Below are 17764 nucleotides of genomic sequence, written 5' to 3'. Positions count from 1 at the left end.
TCTCCTCCAGCAGAAGAGGGGAGAATATTTTCCAGCTCATTAGATGAAGTCAGCAGGGTCTTGACACTAAGCCAGGAAAGGCCAGCACAGAAACATGAACTGCGAAGGGACATCTCCCATAACCATGGATGTGCCGTGAACACGGATGTGCGCTAAGACCTCTCAGGTAAGCAACTTTCTGTGTCATTGATTCTTCTCAATCTTTCCATTTCTGGTTTTATTAACTTATGCTTTTTATTACTAATTAAAATAGAGTATCTTTTATCTACTCATTGACCATTTCATATGCATGAACAATGTACTTGGATCACATATGCCCCAACTTTCTCATCTCCAGGATCCCCAGCTCTTCCTCCCGGTAAGTTTTTCTTGATTTGCTTCTTCTGATGACTTTCCCTATGCAATCACTGGATGCCAGCAGCTTCTCCCAGCACTCTGTTCCCTGATCCCACAGGTTCTATGTGCTTTCACCATCTTTCTGTTTAGAGGACTTTCAATTGTCTTTAAGAGTTCCTCTCTGAGCCAAGGATTATTTAGAAGTATTCTTTTATTTTTTTTAAGAGCTAAGTGTTTGGAGACTTCAATGCTATGGATTTTTTTTTGCAGTGTTATGGTTATAGAACATTTTGTATGGTTTGTCTATAATGCAGAATAAGGATAAAGTTTCATTGTGCGCTTGGAACAAGTTTGTACTCCCTGTGTTGGATGGAATGTTCTACAGATGCCAATCAGAAACCCTTATTCAATGGTGTGACTCAGATCCTCTACGCCTGCTGCTCCTGTGTCTGGTACTTTCTCTTGGTTTCTGAGAAGAAACCCACAGTCTCCTACAGACCATGATTTGTCTGCTTCTCTTCAGCACTGTTCATTTTGTACCATTGTTGTTTTAGGCCCTGGTAGGAACGTGCACAGTAAGAGAGGATGTCGTCTTGATGAGCTGACTTTTTAAATTTTATTTTATATGCATCAGTCTAAGTATGCATGCCTGCATGTATGTGTGAGGGTGTCAGATCTTGGAGTTGCAGACAGTGTGAGCTGCTGTGTGGATGCTGGGATTTGAGCTTGGAAGATCCTCTGGAAGCTTCTCTGGGAGAGCAATCAGTGCTCTTCACTGCTGAGCCATCTCTCCAGCTCCCTGATTTATTTTTAGATAAACTTTTATTATTTTCATTATTTTTATTTTTTATTATTAAGCAGTATTCTCCTTTATCCTCCTGATTGTCTCTGTGTTGAAGTCCATTCGTCTAAAATCAATATGAGTACCTCAGTCTTGGTTTGTTTTGTGTTACCACGATCTTTTCCTATTCATGTATGAGTTTTTGTTTATTTGTTTTGCTGGAATTACAGGCCTGCACCGCCACTCCCAGTTATGAGGTACTGGAAGTCAAACCCAGGGCTTTGCACATGCTAGGCAAGCTCTCTACCAGCTGAGCTACACCAGCAGCTCCTCGTTTGTGTATCAGTTGCTTCTCTCACTGTTATGACCAAGAAGCAACTTAAGGCAAGGGAGGATTTATTTGGCTTATGATTTGAGGGAACATCACCATGGCAGCAGCAGTCTGACTGCTTGCTCACATCTGGTGAGATCTGGAATCAGTGTCTGTCCCGAGTGAGCCACTTTCTACAGCGAGGCTCCTTTCCTAATCCGCCTAGAGCCTTTTCAGCAGCGGCACCAAACCAGGTGCTGTAGTGCATGTCTTTAATATCAGAACTTGGGAGGCAGGAGCAGGCAAGTATCTGTAAATTTGAAACCAGCCTAGTTTACATTGTGAGTTCTAGCCCAGCAAGGATGTCACAGTGAGACCCTCTCTCTAAAAAGTTAAAAAAAAAGAAAAATGTATGTCGAAACAGTACCAGCATCTGGCCACCTTTTATTCAAACACAGGAGCCTAGGAGTATACTTCATATTCCAACTACAGCAAGATATTTTCCCTTTGCTATATGTGTATGTGCATTTTATCTACATGTAAGTATGTACTCCATATGTGTGAAATGCCTGCAGAGACCAGAAAAGGGCATTGGGTCCCCTAGAACTGGAGTTGCAGGTGATTCTGAGCCACCATGTTGGAGTTAGGAGTCAAACCCTTGTCCTCTGCAAGAGCAGCAAGGCTTTTAACCACTGAGCCATCTCTTAAGTCCCTATTTTTCAGTTCTTAAATGGCCCCTGAGAGGAACAAACAGAACAGCTAGGGGGGGGGGGGCGGCAGAGTTTGGGAAATAAACCCAAAATGATTACAGAGGTCCTTGCAGAGAATTGCAAAGGACCTAGCTCTTCTGCAAAGTGCACAAGAAAGACACTGGGGACTTTAGCGGGGAAGAATCGTGTAGAATAGATAAACAGTTTCGGGACTATCTTAGCATTGCTGGAGACTGCACCAGCAAAGGCAAGAGCAGCGTGGGTAGATCTGTCAGGAGGCTTTGTCCTGGCTTGAGGATGACTGCGGCGGCCCGGAGTAGCGCTGTGGTGCAGCTGGGCGCTGTGGTGCAGCTGGGCGCTGTGGTGCAGCTGGGCGCTGTGGTGCAGCTGGGCGCTGTGGTGCAGCTGGGCGCTGTGGTGCAGCTGGGCGCTGTGCACTTCACTCCAGGGGAGGGGATCCAAGGAAATGACTTCTGACTTCTGTCGCCATGGCAGATCCGCTGCTCCTGCCTGGATTGGTTGCTGGGGGGATATTAACAGCACTGAGTAACTGATTCCAGCACTGATAACTGGTTGTCATGGCGCTATGAAGTATGCTAATAAGAGCCTGCCAGGTTCAAGTGTCTCATCGAGCTCTGCACAGAAAATCAGGAAAGATGAGAGGATCAGGGCGTGAGAATCAAGGGAGGCATGCTGAGTCACTGGGCCTCCAGACGGCCTGAATCAATACTATTACAGTCCTCTGCGAAGTGGGGTGGGAGAAGGGAGGCCCAGCACGAATGCACAGGAACTTCAAACCCCATTTTCCTTCCATTGTAAATCTTCTTAGGGCTGTTTCCTTCTCTGAGCAAAACCCTATAGTGGGCTAAGTCTTCTCTACCCTTATTACCCTCTACAAACCAGTCATACGGTAACCTGCTGTTAGATTTGTTTAAATAAAATTGAGTTTTCTTGAAAGCACAAAAGAGGCCTAAGAGGCAGAAGGGCAGGCCCTAGCCAGAACCTCTGAAGTGAGATTCATAGGGTCAGTGAAGGAGGAGGGGGGGAGGGGCATCCTGACGACAAGTGAGGACAAGTGAGCAGGTGGCTTCTTGACACAGATGGAGACCAGGGGTCTGAGTGCTCCCTCCTTCTGGACATCATTCCTGACAAGGAAGGATCAACAAACCATAGCCTCTCACCTGCTGCCCGCAGGCAGGTGTTAAATACTTTTTCTTTTCCCCTTGAAGAAGAAAGTTCACCCCTGTGAGCTCCAGGTTCAGTAGGCTTGAGATCCTACCCCGTTTTAGGGGTGCTGTTCTCAGCAGTTACATTCAGAAACAAACAGCAAAAAGGAGTATTTGTTTTTCCCCACATCTCTGTTTATTTAGATAGAGAGTGTCACAGTGTTGCCCTGGCCAGCCCAGAGATCGCCTACCTCTGCCTCGCACGTTCTGTGATTTAAGGCATGTCATTGTTATAGCGAGTCCCAGGAGACTGGAACCTTAAGAGGGAGAAGAGCATGCACTACTGCTCAGACTGACAGGCCCCCTTTCTCTGTGTACAATACCTCTCAAAACAGACTCTCACTCATGTGATCCTATGCCTAAAGTTGTTTCATTTTTAATTACATTTATTTGGTACGTGTGGACACATGTGTGTGTTGTAGATAAGAGAACAATTTGCCAGAGGCAATTTTCTTCTTCTACTATATGGGTATGAGCATCTCCTCAGTTGTTCCTATTGCTTATTTATCGGCAGAGAAGGAGGGCCTTATGCATTTGGCCATCCTCAGGGACTTCCTGGAGTTTTTAGGTTGTTTATTCTCTGAGTCTTAAGAACTCTCTGAGTCTTGTGAACATGGTGGCACACGCCTTTAATCTTAGCACTCAGGAGGCAGAGGCAGGCAAATCTCTGAGTTCAACGCCAGCCCAGTTTACATAATGAGTTTCAGGACAGCCAAGTGCTGTCTTACAAAACTCTGTCTCAAAAAGTTAAACAAACAAACAAACAAACAAACAAAAAACCAACAATCAAACTCTCTGAGTCTTCACAAGCTCCCCTTTACTATTTCTTGAGTCTCATAAGGTTCCCTCAAGGGGGGAATATGCCAATTTATGTTCCATAACACCCCTCAAATTGTTCCTATAAATCATTTAAAATAAAATGTTCAGCACACAATCACTGATAATAAGATAAACGTTCAGGTACTGGTATGGTAAGACAGCTTGGGCTAGACCATCCTGTAAACTAACACTGACTATATCCATTCCAGACAAAACACAAAGAAAGCTGTATAAAGGCATAGAGTCAGCAAAAGGAAGAAAAGGGGTGGGATCATAATCCCTAAAGAATAGAAGCCCCACTAGGTGAGTTCCACATTCAGCGGGCCTTTTCTATCAAGACACTTCACCATTCACGGCAGCACAGGGGGAAAGTAGGCTTGGGCTGAAAATAATGACGTCACTGGTGGACATTGTGGATACTGGAATCCCAAAGAGGCCGGAAATTGAAGGAGAAGTCTGGGGAATGGGTGATCTACAGAGAGAGAATCTAAAATCTGAATATAAATCCCCTCAAATTCTTAGCTGCCTCCCAGACAGCACATGCACAGGGTGAGGTTTCAAAGCGCCTAAAGGGAAAGCCAAATATCTGAACAAAGCTTCCAGCAGCTGCCACAGTTCTAGAGGGGCAAAGCCTGGAGCGCAGAACCCACAAAATTAGAGGGCATGCTTCTCACTGAAATCCCCAAAGAGCCTCAGCAGTAACTCCTAAAGAAACATAATGTAATCCAGAGAGTCCGCCATGCACCAATCCAAAACATTCAGTTTTCAACAAAACTCCTACTGCAGTTTAGAAACGACGCACACTGTCCCATAGGAAGCAGAGGGTCAGGTGGTTAAGTTATTGAAATAGATTCCTTCTAAAGAGTACCGTGGTTTGAATTAGGGCAACCGCAGTGGCTGTGGGAAATTGAGGATGAACGTTCGATGTTTTGCGGGTTGAATCCACATGGCTGCTAAAATATTTTAAATGGATGAAAATAAAACGAGTGTCAAAGGCAATAGATATCACACTGCGTGCTCACTCTTCCCTCGCAGTTCAGATTTAAATATCACAACCAAACCATGAAGATGGTTTGTTCCCACCCCCATTGTAAAAGCAATCAATTTCTCCCTCCCTGGGGACTGAGAATGAAGGTTTATCTCGAAAAGCGTGTAGAGGGTAAGGGCAGAAATTCCAGAAGGTCGAATGGACAGAGGCCAGAAGGAGATGGCGGACTTGGGAAGGCGTCCGCAGGGGCAGAGCCCGCTTGCGATTGGCCGAGCTGCAGAGGAGGGCTCTGCAGATCCTGGCCCAGCCCCCTGGCTGTTGTTGCCACCGCCACTGCGACTTAGCCCGGGGAAGGAAGCGAGCGCTCGGATCCAGGGAAGATGCAGAGCTCCTTGAGGCCCGAGGGCTCCGGGGGGCTTCAGCTCCTGGTCTGCTTCCTTCTGCTTTACAGTCGCCCAGGCACCTGCAGCGACATAAATACCCACGGTCAGGAGGAAACCCGGGGGGTGCGGGCAGGGCCAGAGAGCAATTCTGAGAGCAGAGGAACTGATCTTCGAGGCTGAAACTCAGGACAAAAACCGTTTGGGATGACGGAGGAGAGGAATGCAGAGAGAGAGAGAGAGAGAGAGAGAGAGAGAGAGAGAGAAGTCTTGCGGCTTGTGTACGGGTCTAACCATAGGAGGTTCGGAAAGAGTGGGGAAGACAGAGATGAACGGGTTTAGTATAGGAACAAGAGCGGTTTGTTTGGGTACTTGGTCCGGGATCAAGGGAGTAGGCGAGTGGGGCTGAGAGACAGAGCAAGGCTCAGCCACTGTCCCGCAGAGCCCAGGGGCTGGGATCCGGTTTCTGGATGGGGTGGGGAGTGCTAGGTTGGGGTGAAACAGTTTAGAGGGGAAAGAAGACCGTTCTCCTTCCTCTGACTGTTCTGCGCCATCCTGGATGGACCTGGTGCGCACTCCGCAACAGACAGTCGGGGATAGACTGCGCAGTCTCAGAATACCTGCGCAGACACTGCATACTAGTCTGACGTCCAATCTCCCGGCGGGATTCTTGTGTTTGGAAGCCAATGCAGGGCATTCGCAAGGCACTGTGGGATGAGGTCTGGTGTCAGACGAAGGGAGGGCTGAGGGGGGTGGGGTTGGCGTGGCATGGGGGTGGGGTGTGAATCGCAGATACCGAGGTGTCTCTCCTTACCGCCCACGGTGACCACTCCTGGCCCTCAGCACCACGGAGAGCTCCAGTCATTCTGTGGTCCTGGTGTAGCTCCAAGTCCCCTCAACTCCATTACCGCTCTGGGGACGCTGTCTCAGACAACGCCTCTCCTCCGGAAGTTCTCTTTTTCACCAGGGCACTAAGAAGGTCCATTTCTTCCTGGGATCGGGATTGTTCCCGATTGTATTGAGCATCCATCTGAATGGAGCGAGGGGGAGCATTGCACCTTCTCGGAAGACCTATGATTCTAGTACTAAAGAGGTTGAATCAGAATTGAGAATTTGAGGCCAGCCTTCTCCCTTTCTTTTTTTTTAATTAGCTGAAGTTGGGTAAGGAGATTTATTCTTTAGCCATAATCACTTGTCTGGAACAAGAACCAGGAGTTTCTTCATCCCTGCCCTTCTCTTACACACAGTTGGGCAAACTGGGGTTTAGGGAATAGATCCCAACCTTCAGACCCTACACACAAGAATACAGTCAGCCCTCCCTGCCCACACATTCTCTATCATGGAATTCTGCATCCTCAATTGCACCAACGTGGATTGAATGCAGACGCCCCCCCCCCGTCATTATTCTCTAAACAAGGCATAAAGTAACTATTTTCATTATATATTAGCTATTGTAAATAATTGGGAGATTGTTTAAAATACTCAAGAAGGGGCTGGCAGGAGGACTCAGCAGATACAGACATTTGCCACCAAGCCTGACAACCTGAGTTGGATCTTTCAGGCCCACAAAGTAGAAGGAGAGAACTGACTTTGGAAGTTGCCCTCTGATCTCCAAACTCCTGTGCTGTGGCACATGCTTTTATCTACGCATGTGTATGTGTGTGAGTGTGTGTGTGCACACACACAAAGTGCAATCAAAAATAAAGTAAATAAAGTGTACAGGAGGATACTTGCAAATATACATATAATAAAGCATTTTGTATTAGGGTCTTGAAGATCTACAGATTTTGGAGGGTAGTCTGAGACCCATCCCCCTGAAGATACTGGGAGAGATGGTATTTTCTCTTTCTGAGGATTCCAGTTCTTTTCCCCAGTCCCTTCTGTCTTCAGAGTTTTCCTTAAGATGCGGCTTGTCTGCCTCCCAGATTCCACCTGTCTATCCGACTGCCCACCGTATGTGTAGCCAGACTCTGTTTGTCTATTTGACTGCCCACCATGAGTGGGTAGCTCTCCAAGAGTCCTTTTGCACCTGAACCTTCACAGAATTTTCTTCTTTTTTGGCCTGTGCACTTGGTTCTTTCCTGGATATTGATACCAAGACTGAATGGAAGCCAGGTGAGGCAGTGCAGACCTTTAATTCCAGAGGCAGAAGCAGGTAGATGGAGCTATTTAATAAAGCCCTATTTCAAACAATGACAAAACACAAGGTGCCTAGAGTCCAGGGGCTGGTGGTGATGAAGGAAAGAATGGCAGCTCTGACATGGGGAAGGACCTGGCTTTGTGCTAACAATGAGGAAAAGGTAGTGGCTTCCCATCAGCTGGTATTTGGAGTGATTCAGCCCAAAGTCTTTGCTGACAGCGCTATTCTGCCCTTAGATGGTCAGGGCCAAGTAGCAACGGAGCAGTTCTGGTCGTTCCAAGAATTTGCTGCTTCAGTCTCCTGGTACTTACAACTTATCCTCCAGCATCTCATCCCAGAAGGTAAGCAAAGCCGGAAAACAGAGATGGGGGCCCAGTCAGATCTGGGGGAGAGTAGCAAGGGACTTTTGGCCAGAGGGTAAGATTTCTCTTGCTTGCATACCTTTACTTTCTTATCACTTTGGTGGAAAAGGGAACAAGAAAAAAGTGAGGTACAATCTAGATAAAGAGATTGTTATCACTTGAACACCCTGAAAAGGACAGCATACAAGTCCTTGGGACCAGTCCCTACCTACCTCTGGAACCATCTGAATTTTTCTAGAGTCAGGATTCCTTAATCACTCAGCCAAGAGTACATCTCAGCCTCTGAGTGGAAAACAGGAAAACTATGTAATAAAGTAGAGAGATAGGTGGTCCATTAAAGAAGGACGGCTGATCCTTCTGTCGAGTTTCACATGTGCGTAGATAGGATAGAAAATCTGCCTTGAGTCAACATTACCATACCCAATTCTTTAAAAAGTTCCTAGATCAGCAACACATGGATCATCATCAGGAAATCAGTTAGAAATATCCAGTCCTAGGTCTGGGGAGGTGGCTCAGTTGGGAAATGTCTGCCATCCAGTTAGGAGGACCAGAGTTTGTATCCCATCACCCAGACAGGAGCAGTCTGTAAAACCTGTGCTGGGGGTGGGGACACAGAGACAGGGAGATCCCCGGAGCTCACTGAGCAGTCAGTCTCGCCTAACAAACCCACCGAAAGACCCTACCTCAGAAATATGGTAGAGAGCCAATGGGATGCCACCAAGCTGGATGAACTGAGTTCAAATCTCACAACCCATGGAAAGGTGAAAGGAGAGAACCAACTCCATAAAATTTACCCTGACCTCCACAGCCATGTGCACACATGCACACACACGTGTGAACACACATTCACAATGGTGGTGGTGGTGGTAATAAACAGAATGAAATGAAAAGTCAAGGGAAAAAAATCTCAGACTCAAAAAAAATAATGTGGGAAGTGATTAAAGAAGACACTCTGGTCTGCACATGCCTGTACACATGCACGCATGCACACACACACACAAAGTAAAATGTAATTATTTAATTTCACCCAACCTACTAAATCTGAATGTGAAAAACAGCAACCTTGTACTAATGAGCCTTACAAGATACTTTAACATGCACCACCGTTTGCATAGCTGCATTGGAGGGGTTCTGGTGTTGTTTGGCTTGGTTTAGGTTTTTTTTTTTTGTTTCCATCTTTGACTTCACTTAATCCTACTGTGTCAACAAGAGAGTCAGTAGGGGGCTGGAGAGATGGCTCAGTGGTTAAGAGCATTGCCTGCTCTTCCAAAGGTCCTGAGTTCAATTCCCAGCAACCATATGGTGGCTCACAACCATCTGTAAAGAGGTCTGGCGCCCTCTTCTGGCCTGCAGGCATACATACAGAATATTGTATACATAACAAATAAATAAATATAAAAAAAAAGAGTCAATAGATGTATTAGCTAGGATGGGCCCATACTGTGCTCAGCAACCTTTCCATACCACAACACATAACTTTCTCCATTAAATGTGGTTTTATATAAACTGGAGGGAAAGGTCTCTCTGCCCCTGGTACCGCTTTCACTCCACCCTTTCACCCTGCAGACCTGTTCTGGGTGGATGAAATAGCTGAAGAAGTACTGACCAAGAAGGTGGAGCACCTCAACAGACTCCACCTCCAACATCGGATATGCCGGAAGGATGCGAAGGCAGTTTCCCCCACTGCAGCCTCTGCGGTGAGGTATGGAAACCTTTGCTCGGCCCCTGCTATTTAGGGCACTAGAACTGTGTGAAGACGCTACCAGAAGTATTGTGCTCCATCTCTGGGATCAGTGGGGAATAATTCAATGAGGATAATACTTGTACTTCATAAAGGGAGGGCATGGGTATTGGCAAGCTGAGGTTCCACCTGTCATCCCTGTCTCTTCTAGGTGTAAACAAGAAGAGAAACTTGGACTCTTATACCCCAAGGTGAGACCATTTGTCCTCCCCCAAACTGTGAACCGTGGCTTTGGATTCCTTTGACTTTCCTGCTCAGATCATCTCCTCCTTCCTGCCTCTTTCCTGACTCCTACCTTCTCTCCCCGGTTAGAGTCCAACAGTCAAGGCGAGCAAGGACCGATGCTTTGTCCCAAAAGTAGTTCCAAAGGCTCCAAAGCAAGAAGCAACTCACCCCACCAAGGTGAGGGTTCAATTCTCCTAGGACACTAGAGTCATCAAAGACATGTTTAAATGGGGGGAGGGCAGGTATAAAAGAGGGATGAAGCAAACTTTTGTACCCAAAGGATAGTCCTGCTTGTTTATAGACTACTATCTAGGTATCCCGATGAGAAGGTGGTGGGTCATGACACAGCTTCAGGGAGCCCCTAAGGAGAACAAAAGCTGAAAGATCATACATCGGGTTTGAGTTTAAAATGGGAATTGAAAACCGAAGGACTGCCATCTTAGCTAAAAGGAGCTCTGTATAGCGTGGAAGCAGAGACCAGAGGCTGCAACAGCATCTTCTGCCTTGCTCTGGGATGGCCCAGGCAGACTAGAAGTCACCCATCTAATATCTTTACAGATGGAATTTGGGGCACAGGCTGCTAATAAAGCTTCCTTAGCCTGTCATGCTGTGTCCATGCGACTAGACCCAGGCCTCCCAATTTCCAGCTTCCCCTGTATGATTCTTACCCTCTCACTCGAGGCCTTGGGGTGGGGGTGTTCCAAACATCAGATTCCCCCATATTGAAAAGTCTTGTTTAGGGCTAAGACACAAATGATAAGAGAGTAACCGTCAGAAGACACAAAGGAGGGGGCACTGCAACCACAAATGTCTGGAGGCAAGAATGTCATGGCCAGGCAGAGGAGCAGAGCCTCCAGTGACAGAGCAAAAGATGGAGAAGGAAGGCAGCATCCAGTGATAGAGCTAAGGATGGGGAAGGAAGGCAGCATCCAGTGATAGAGCTAAGGATGGGGAAGGAAGGCAGCATCCAGTGATAGAGCTAAGGATGGAGAAGGAAGGCAGCATCCAGTGACAGCTAAGGATGGGGAAGGAAGGCAGCATCCAGTGATAGAGCTAAAGATGGGGAAGGAAGGCAGCAGCCAGTGACAGCTAAAGATGGAGAAGGAAGGCAGCATCCAGTGATAGAGCTAAGGATGGGGAAGGAAGGCAGCATCCAGTGATAGAGCCAAGGATGGGGAAGGAAGGCAGCATCCAGTGATAGAGCTAAGGATGGGGAAGGAAGGCAGCATCCAGTGATAGAGCTAAGGATGGAGAAGGAAGGCAGCATCCAGTGACAGCTAAGGATGGGGAAGGAAGGCAGCATCCAGTGATAGAGCTAAAGATGGGGAAGGAAGGCAGCAGCCAGTGACAGCTAAAGATGGAGAAGGAAGGCAGCATCCAGTGATAGAGCTAAGGATGGGGAAGGAAGGCAGCATCCAGTGATAGAGCCAAGGATGGGGAAGGAAGGCAGCATCCAGTGATAGAGCTAAGGATGGAGAAGGAAGGCAGCATCCAGTGACAGCTAAGGATGGAGAAGGAAGGCAGCATCCAGTGATAGAGCTAAGGATGGGGAAGGAAGGCAGCATCCAGTGATAGAGCCAAGGATGGAGAAGGAAGGCAGCATCCAGTGACAGCTAAAGATGGAGAAGGAAGGCAGCATCCAGTGATAGAGCTAAGGATGGAGAAGGAAGGCAGCATCCAGTGACAGCTAAAGATGGAGAAGGAAGGCAGCATCCAGTGACAGCTAAAGATGGAGAAGGAAGGCAGCATCCAGTGACAGCTAAAGATGGAGAAGGAAGGCAGCATCCAGTGATAGAGCCAAGGATGGAGAAGGAAGGCAGCATCCAGTGATAGAGCTAAAGATGGGGAAGGAAGGCAGCAGCCAGTGACAGCCAAGGATGGAAAAGGAAGGCAGCATCCAGTGATAGAGCTAAGGATGGGGAAGGAAGGCAGCATCCAGTGATAGAGCTAAGGATGGAGAAGGAAGGCAGCATCCAGTGACAGCTAAAGATGGAGAAGGAAGGCAGCATCCAGTGATAGAGCCAAGGATGGGGAAGGAAGGCAGCATCCAGTGATAGAGCCAAGGATGGGGAAGGAAGGCAGCATCCAGTGATAGAGCTAAGGATGGGGAAGGAAGGCAGCATCCAGTGACAGCTAAGGATGGAGAAGGAAGGCAGCATCCAGTGATAGAGCTAAGGATGGGGAAGGAAGGCAGCATCCAGTGATAGAGCCAAGGATGGAGAAGGAAGGCAGCATCCAGTGACAGCTAAAGATGGAGAAGGAAGGCAGCATCCAGTGATAGAGCTAAGGATGGAGAAGGAAGGCAGCATCCAGTGACAGCTAAAGATGGAGAAGGAAGGCAGCATCCAGTGACAGCTAAAGATGGAGAAGGAAGGCAGCATCCAGTGACAGCTAAAGATGGAGAAGGAAGGCAGCATCCAGTGATAGAGCCAAGGATGGAGAAGGAAGGCAGCATCCAGTGATAGAGCTAAAGATGGGGAAGGAAGGCAGCAGCCAGTGACAGCCAAGGATGGAAAAGGAAGGCAGCATCCAGTGATAGAGCTAAGGATGGGGAAGGAAGGCAGCATCCAGTGATAGAGCTAAGGATGGAGAAGGAAGGCAGCATCCAGTGACAGCTAAAGATGGAGAAGGAAGGCAGCATCCAGTGATAGAGCCAAGGATGGGGAAGGAAGGCAGCATCCAGTGATAGAGCCAAGGATGGGGAAGGAAGGCAGCATCCAGTGATAGAGCTAAGGATGGGGAAGGAAGGCAGCATCCAGTGACAGCTAAGGATGGAGAAGGAAGCCCATGTAGGGGCTCACAGAGCACACTTTACATCAGGAACAGTGGGGAGTTACTGGAATATTTTGAGGAAGGGAATGTCTTCATGAGACATTTAGTTTTTAAAAGGCCACCCTAGTTGTGAGGCATGGTGGTGCATACTGAATCCTAGTATTCAGGAGACTGAGGTGGCAAGATTGTAAATTCAAGGCTACAGAACAAAACTCTGCCCATCTTTTAGAAAAAATACCGGCCTGGAGAGATGGCTTGGATGTTGGGAGCGCGCCTGCTCTTCCAGAGGTCCTGAGTTCAGATCCCAGCAACCACATGGTGGCTCACAACCATCTATAATGAGATCTGGTGCCCTCTTCTGGTCTGGTGGCATACATGCAGACAGAACACTGTATACACAATGAATGGATAAATCTTTGGAAAAAAAAACATTTAAAAAAAAAAACCTACAGTGACGATGGGTAATGGGACAGTAAGAACAAGAGTAAACATGGAGATGTGAGAGGTGGGCCACTCTGGTCCAGGCAGGCAGAAAGGGCTTAGGTTTGGGTAGTAGCAATGGAGCTAACAATTGTCCCCTCCTGCTTTTCCCTATGCACACCCTCCATCTAGAGGCAGCCTGTGAGAAGTGGGTCCCAGCCCTTGATGCTTTCCAGGAAAACGGGCTCCCATTCCTGCAGCATGGTGGCTAGGAGTTCTAAACCTAGCTTAGTTGCTGGGGTAACATAATATGAGCTAAATGACAGAGACCCACCACCTGTGCTGAGCTGGTGGCTGTGGTGCTTCCAGGAAGACGAACAAAGTTTTACCATCAGCAGGAGGAGAAGCCTTATGTGGGAGCCAGGAGCTTAGGCTATCAACCCATGGGCTGAATCACCATGGGGAAGGCTTACTCAAACCAAATAGTTATTATGTATTTGAGGGAAAAGGGCAGATAGGGAGGCACAATGTCTCTCCAGCCTGATTTCAATTTCCTTGTTTCTTCTCTTTTAGGGCTTCTTTGGGCCATACCCCACTGTGGGTCTCAACCTTGTTGCTGACTGAGATCTCGTTGTATAAAGTCTCTTTCCCCAAGACCCTCCTCATTGCCCTCAAAGGGGCAATTCTTGGATGACCCAAATAAGGATAATTAAAGTTGACTTTTATGCAAACGCTTTCTGTGAGCCTGTCTCGAGGCCGGGCACATGGGACAGGAATTGAACCGAAGTTCCCATGGGGGAGAGGTAGGGGTAAAGGAGACATAGTTGTGAATGCTTGGCCCAAGGCTGGCTTCTGAAGTAGAGAGTGTGAGGGGTGACCACCATTGTCACGGTAGCCTTTTCCATTGGCACCCTAGTCATGTTGTATGATCTGGTTGCCCAGCCTTCCATGTTATGTGGAAATAGAATCCACATTTCTTCCCTGTCACTTCTTTCCATTCATTTGTTCCTTGCATCCATCAAATCAATTAACCATTGCTAGTCTCCCAAACCTGCTCCTATGGCCTTTATTCTTTGTTTAACCCTGAGAACCATTGTGCCAAGCTCCTGTGGCCGTCTGCTTTTGGTACCTCTATGAATATACCTTATAATTTCGGAGACCTTGAAGAGTAGTCAGAGATAGTATAGATTCATTCAAGCATCTGAAGGAAGCAAACACGGTGGGCATCCCATCCCTTAGCTCCTGACCACTCGTCACAGCAAGTAAATAGTTTCTGTCTCTGCTAACATCTTCCCATCCCAAACTCTGAGTTCTCTGCATCTCATTTGGGAATTCATAGAATGTACCTTTCTGTGCTTCAGATTGTCCCGAAGGTTCTGGGATTTAATGTTCCCGAGAAGGACTTTCCTCATGGACAGTTCTGAAGAATATTGGATATTCTTTAGAGGATGCCCAGTGGCTGCCAACCCAGTGGCTACCAGCCCCCAGTGGTAACCTATTCAACACCATGTTTCATACCATAGACCACCTTTTCTTCTTTCTTTCTTTCTTTCTTTCTTTCTTTCTTTCTTTCTTCTGAGACAGGGTTTCTCTGTGTAGCCCCGACTGTCCTAGAATTCGTTCTGTAGACTAGACTAGACTGACCTTGAACTCAGAGATCTGTTTGTCTCTGCCTCCAGAGTGCTGGGATTAAAGGTGTGTGTCGCCACAACCCAGCTTGGACTTTTCTTCTTTAATAGGATTGAGTTTTCCAGTCCTAATGTGTAGTTTCCAGGACTACCTCACACATAAAATGCAGCTCCCAATTTCTTGTCTCTTTTGAGTTGGCTCCTACTAAGTCTACTGTGTGTTACGCACCCCTCTAGGCATGGGCACACACCCTGCTAGGCATGGGTACACACCCTCTAGGCATGGGTACACACACCCCTCTAGGCATGAGTACACACCCCTCTAGAAATGGGTACGCACCCCTCTTGAAATGGGTACACACCCTCTAGGCATGAGTACACACCCTCTAGACATGGGTACACACCCTCTAGGCATGGGTTCACACCCTCTAGACATGGGTACACACCCTCTAGGCATGAGTACACACCCTCTAGACATGGGTACACACCCTCTAGACATGGGTACACACCCTCTAGACATGGGTACACACCCTCTAGGCATGAGTACACACCCTCTAGACATGGGTACACACCCTCTAGGCATGAGTACACACCCTCTAGACATGGATACACACCCTCTAGGCATGGGTACACACCCTCTAGGCATGAGTACACACCCTCTAGACATGGGTACACACCCTCTAGGCATGGGTACACACCTTTTAGACATGGGTACACACCTTTTAGACATGGGTACACACCCTCTAGGCATGAGTACACACCCTCTAGACATGGGTACACACCCTCTAGGCATGGGTGCACACCTTTTAGACATGGGTACACACCCTCTAGGCATGAGTACACACCCTCTAGACATGGGTACACACCCTCTAGGCATGAGTACACACCCCTCTAGAATGGGTACACACCCTCTAGACATGGGTTCACACCCTCTAGGCATGGGTACACACCCCTCTAGGTATTGGTACACACCCTCTAGGCATGGGTACACACCCCTCTAGAAATGGGTACACACCCTCTAGGCATGGGTACACACCTTCTAGGCATTGCTACACACCTTCTAGGCATTGCTACACACCCTCTAGGCATTGGTACATACCCTCTGGGCATGGGTTCACACCCTCTAGGCATGAGTTTACACCCTTCTAGACATTGGTACACACCCTCTAGGCACTGGTACACACCCCTCTAGGCATGGGTTCACACCCTCTAGGCACTGATACACACCCTCTAGACATGGGTTCACACCCTCTAGGCATGGATACACACCCTCTAGGCATGGATACACACCCTCTAGGTATGGGTACACACCTTCTAGGCATGGGTTCACACCCTCTAGGCATGGGTACACACCCTCTAGGCATGGATACACACCCTCTAGGTATGGGTACACACCCTCTAGGCATGGGTACACACCCTCTAGGCATGGGTACACACCCTCTTGGCATGGGTTCACACCCTCTAGGCATTGGTGAGCTAGTCGTGAATAAAACAACGTATTCACTGTTGGAGAGTTTGGTTACAAATAATTTTCAAGGGAGAAGTCCAAGTAATATATCTGGCTCATGGAGTAGTTAGATTCTTGCTGACCCTTCAGTCAACTCTGCTTTCCCTTGTACCACACTGTGTGCTCTAGCAGCTCAGCCCCAACTGTGCAGGGCACATGTGCCAGGGCCTATACTTTCACACTCTTGCATGCACTGTTATTTTTACACATAGGAGCCTCATCCTTAGCACACCTTCTCAATTATGTCCTAAAAATCAAAGTGGCCCTCTGTGGTCCATTCCCTGTCCCTTCTAATATTTCCACCCCCAGGAAAAAGTGGCAGAGGTTAGGGGAAAACAGTAGTGGGAGTTAATGTCTGCTAACATGAAGCAGAGCGAATGGGTGGGAAAGATGGGAACTTCTCGAGATTTATGTATTTTTATTTTATGTGTGTGAGTGTTTAATGTACGTGTATGTACCACGTGTGTGCCTGGTGCCTTTGGAAACCAGAAAAGGGTGGTTGGATCTCCTGGAACTGAAGTTACAGACAGTTGTAAGGCACTGTGGGAGCCGAGAGCCAAACCCCAGTCCTTGGCCCTCTCTTCAGCCCCACATAGAAACTTTCTTTTCTTTTCTCTTTTTGTTTGTTTTTGTTTTGTTTTGCTTTTTGAGAAAGGGTTTTTCTGTGTAACAGTCCTGGTGTCCTGGAACTCACTCTGTAGATCAGGTTGTCCTCTCACTCACAGAGATCCACCTGCCTCTGCCTCCCGAGTGTGTGTGCCACCTGACTCAGATAAGAGCTTTCCGAAGAACGTAGGCCTGATTTTTGTTACAAAGGATAAGGTGACACAGCTTGAATCACACCTGACAGACATAAATGTCTCTGAAAGAGGGAGCAGCAGTGAAAGTTGTAGGAAAGGGAGGTCTTGGGCATCTGCACAGTGGTGGGTTAGGGCGCAGAAACAGCAGGGGCCGCTTCTGGCTGAACCAAAAGGGAGAGGCCCTAAAGATGTGTTTATGACCTGACAGCTGCTGTGGTTTGAATTTTTTTTAAATATTTATTTATTTATTTATTATGTATACAATATTCTGTCTGTATGCCTGAAGGCCAGAAGAGGGTGCCAGACCTCTTTACAGATGGTTGTGAGCCACCATGTGGTTGCTGGGAATTGAACTCAGGACCTTTGGAAGAGCAGGCAATGCTCTTAACCACTGAGCCATCTCTCCAGCCCCTGTGGTTTGAATTTTGTCTCCTCCAAACTCACCTTCAAGTCTCCAATCTTCAGAACCTCCAGACACAAGCTTATTTGTAAATAAAGCTGTAGAGTTAAAATGAAGTCATCAAAATGAACTTTAGTCCAAAGTAGCTGCTGCCCTTATAAAAAGGGAAATTGGAGGGCTGGAGAGATGACTCAGTGGTTAAGAGCATTGCCTGCTCTT

The 17764-nt window shown here is 47.5% G+C and overlaps 1 protein-coding gene across 1 annotated transcript; it reads left to right on the top strand.

The window, feature by feature from the left end:
• The first annotated feature begins 5479 nt into the window (after positions 1-5479).
• On the top strand, positions 5480-13944 carry Resp18 (regulated endocrine specific protein 18). Its single transcript, XM_041649491.1, has 6 exons — positions 5480-5656; positions 7927-8031; positions 9619-9754; positions 9945-9984; positions 10106-10195; positions 13784-13944. Exons 1-6 carry the CDS (start codon positions 5551-5553, stop codon positions 13832-13834), a joined length of 528 nt encoding a protein of 175 aa, XP_041505425.1. The 5' UTR covers positions 5480-5550; the 3' UTR covers positions 13835-13944.
• The last annotated feature ends 3820 nt before the right edge of the window (positions 13945-17764 follow it).

The sequence above is a fragment of the Microtus oregoni genome, unplaced genomic scaffold (genome assembly GCF_018167655.1).
Source record: "Microtus oregoni isolate MIOR12 unplaced genomic scaffold, Mior012 000004F_ref0000308, whole genome shotgun sequence".
In the NCBI taxonomy this organism is placed as follows: domain Eukaryota; kingdom Metazoa; phylum Chordata; class Mammalia; order Rodentia; family Cricetidae; genus Microtus; species Microtus oregoni.
This window is presented reverse-complemented; position numbering and strand designations above follow the sequence as displayed.

Excerpts from the sequence above, each read along its gene's own strand:
- Resp18 (XM_041649491.1), top strand. The coding sequence starts at position 5,551 with ATGCAGAGCTCCTTGAGGCCCGAGGGCTCCGGGGGGCTTCAGCTCCTG. Across the intron at positions 5,657-7,926 it reads CAGCGACATAAATACCCACG|ATGGTCAGGGCCAAGTAGCA; the intron begins GTCAGGAGGAAA and ends TTCTGCCCTTAG. Across the intron at positions 8,032-9,618 it reads CCAGCATCTCATCCCAGAAG|ACCTGTTCTGGGTGGATGAA; the intron begins GTAAGCAAAGCC and ends TTCACCCTGCAG.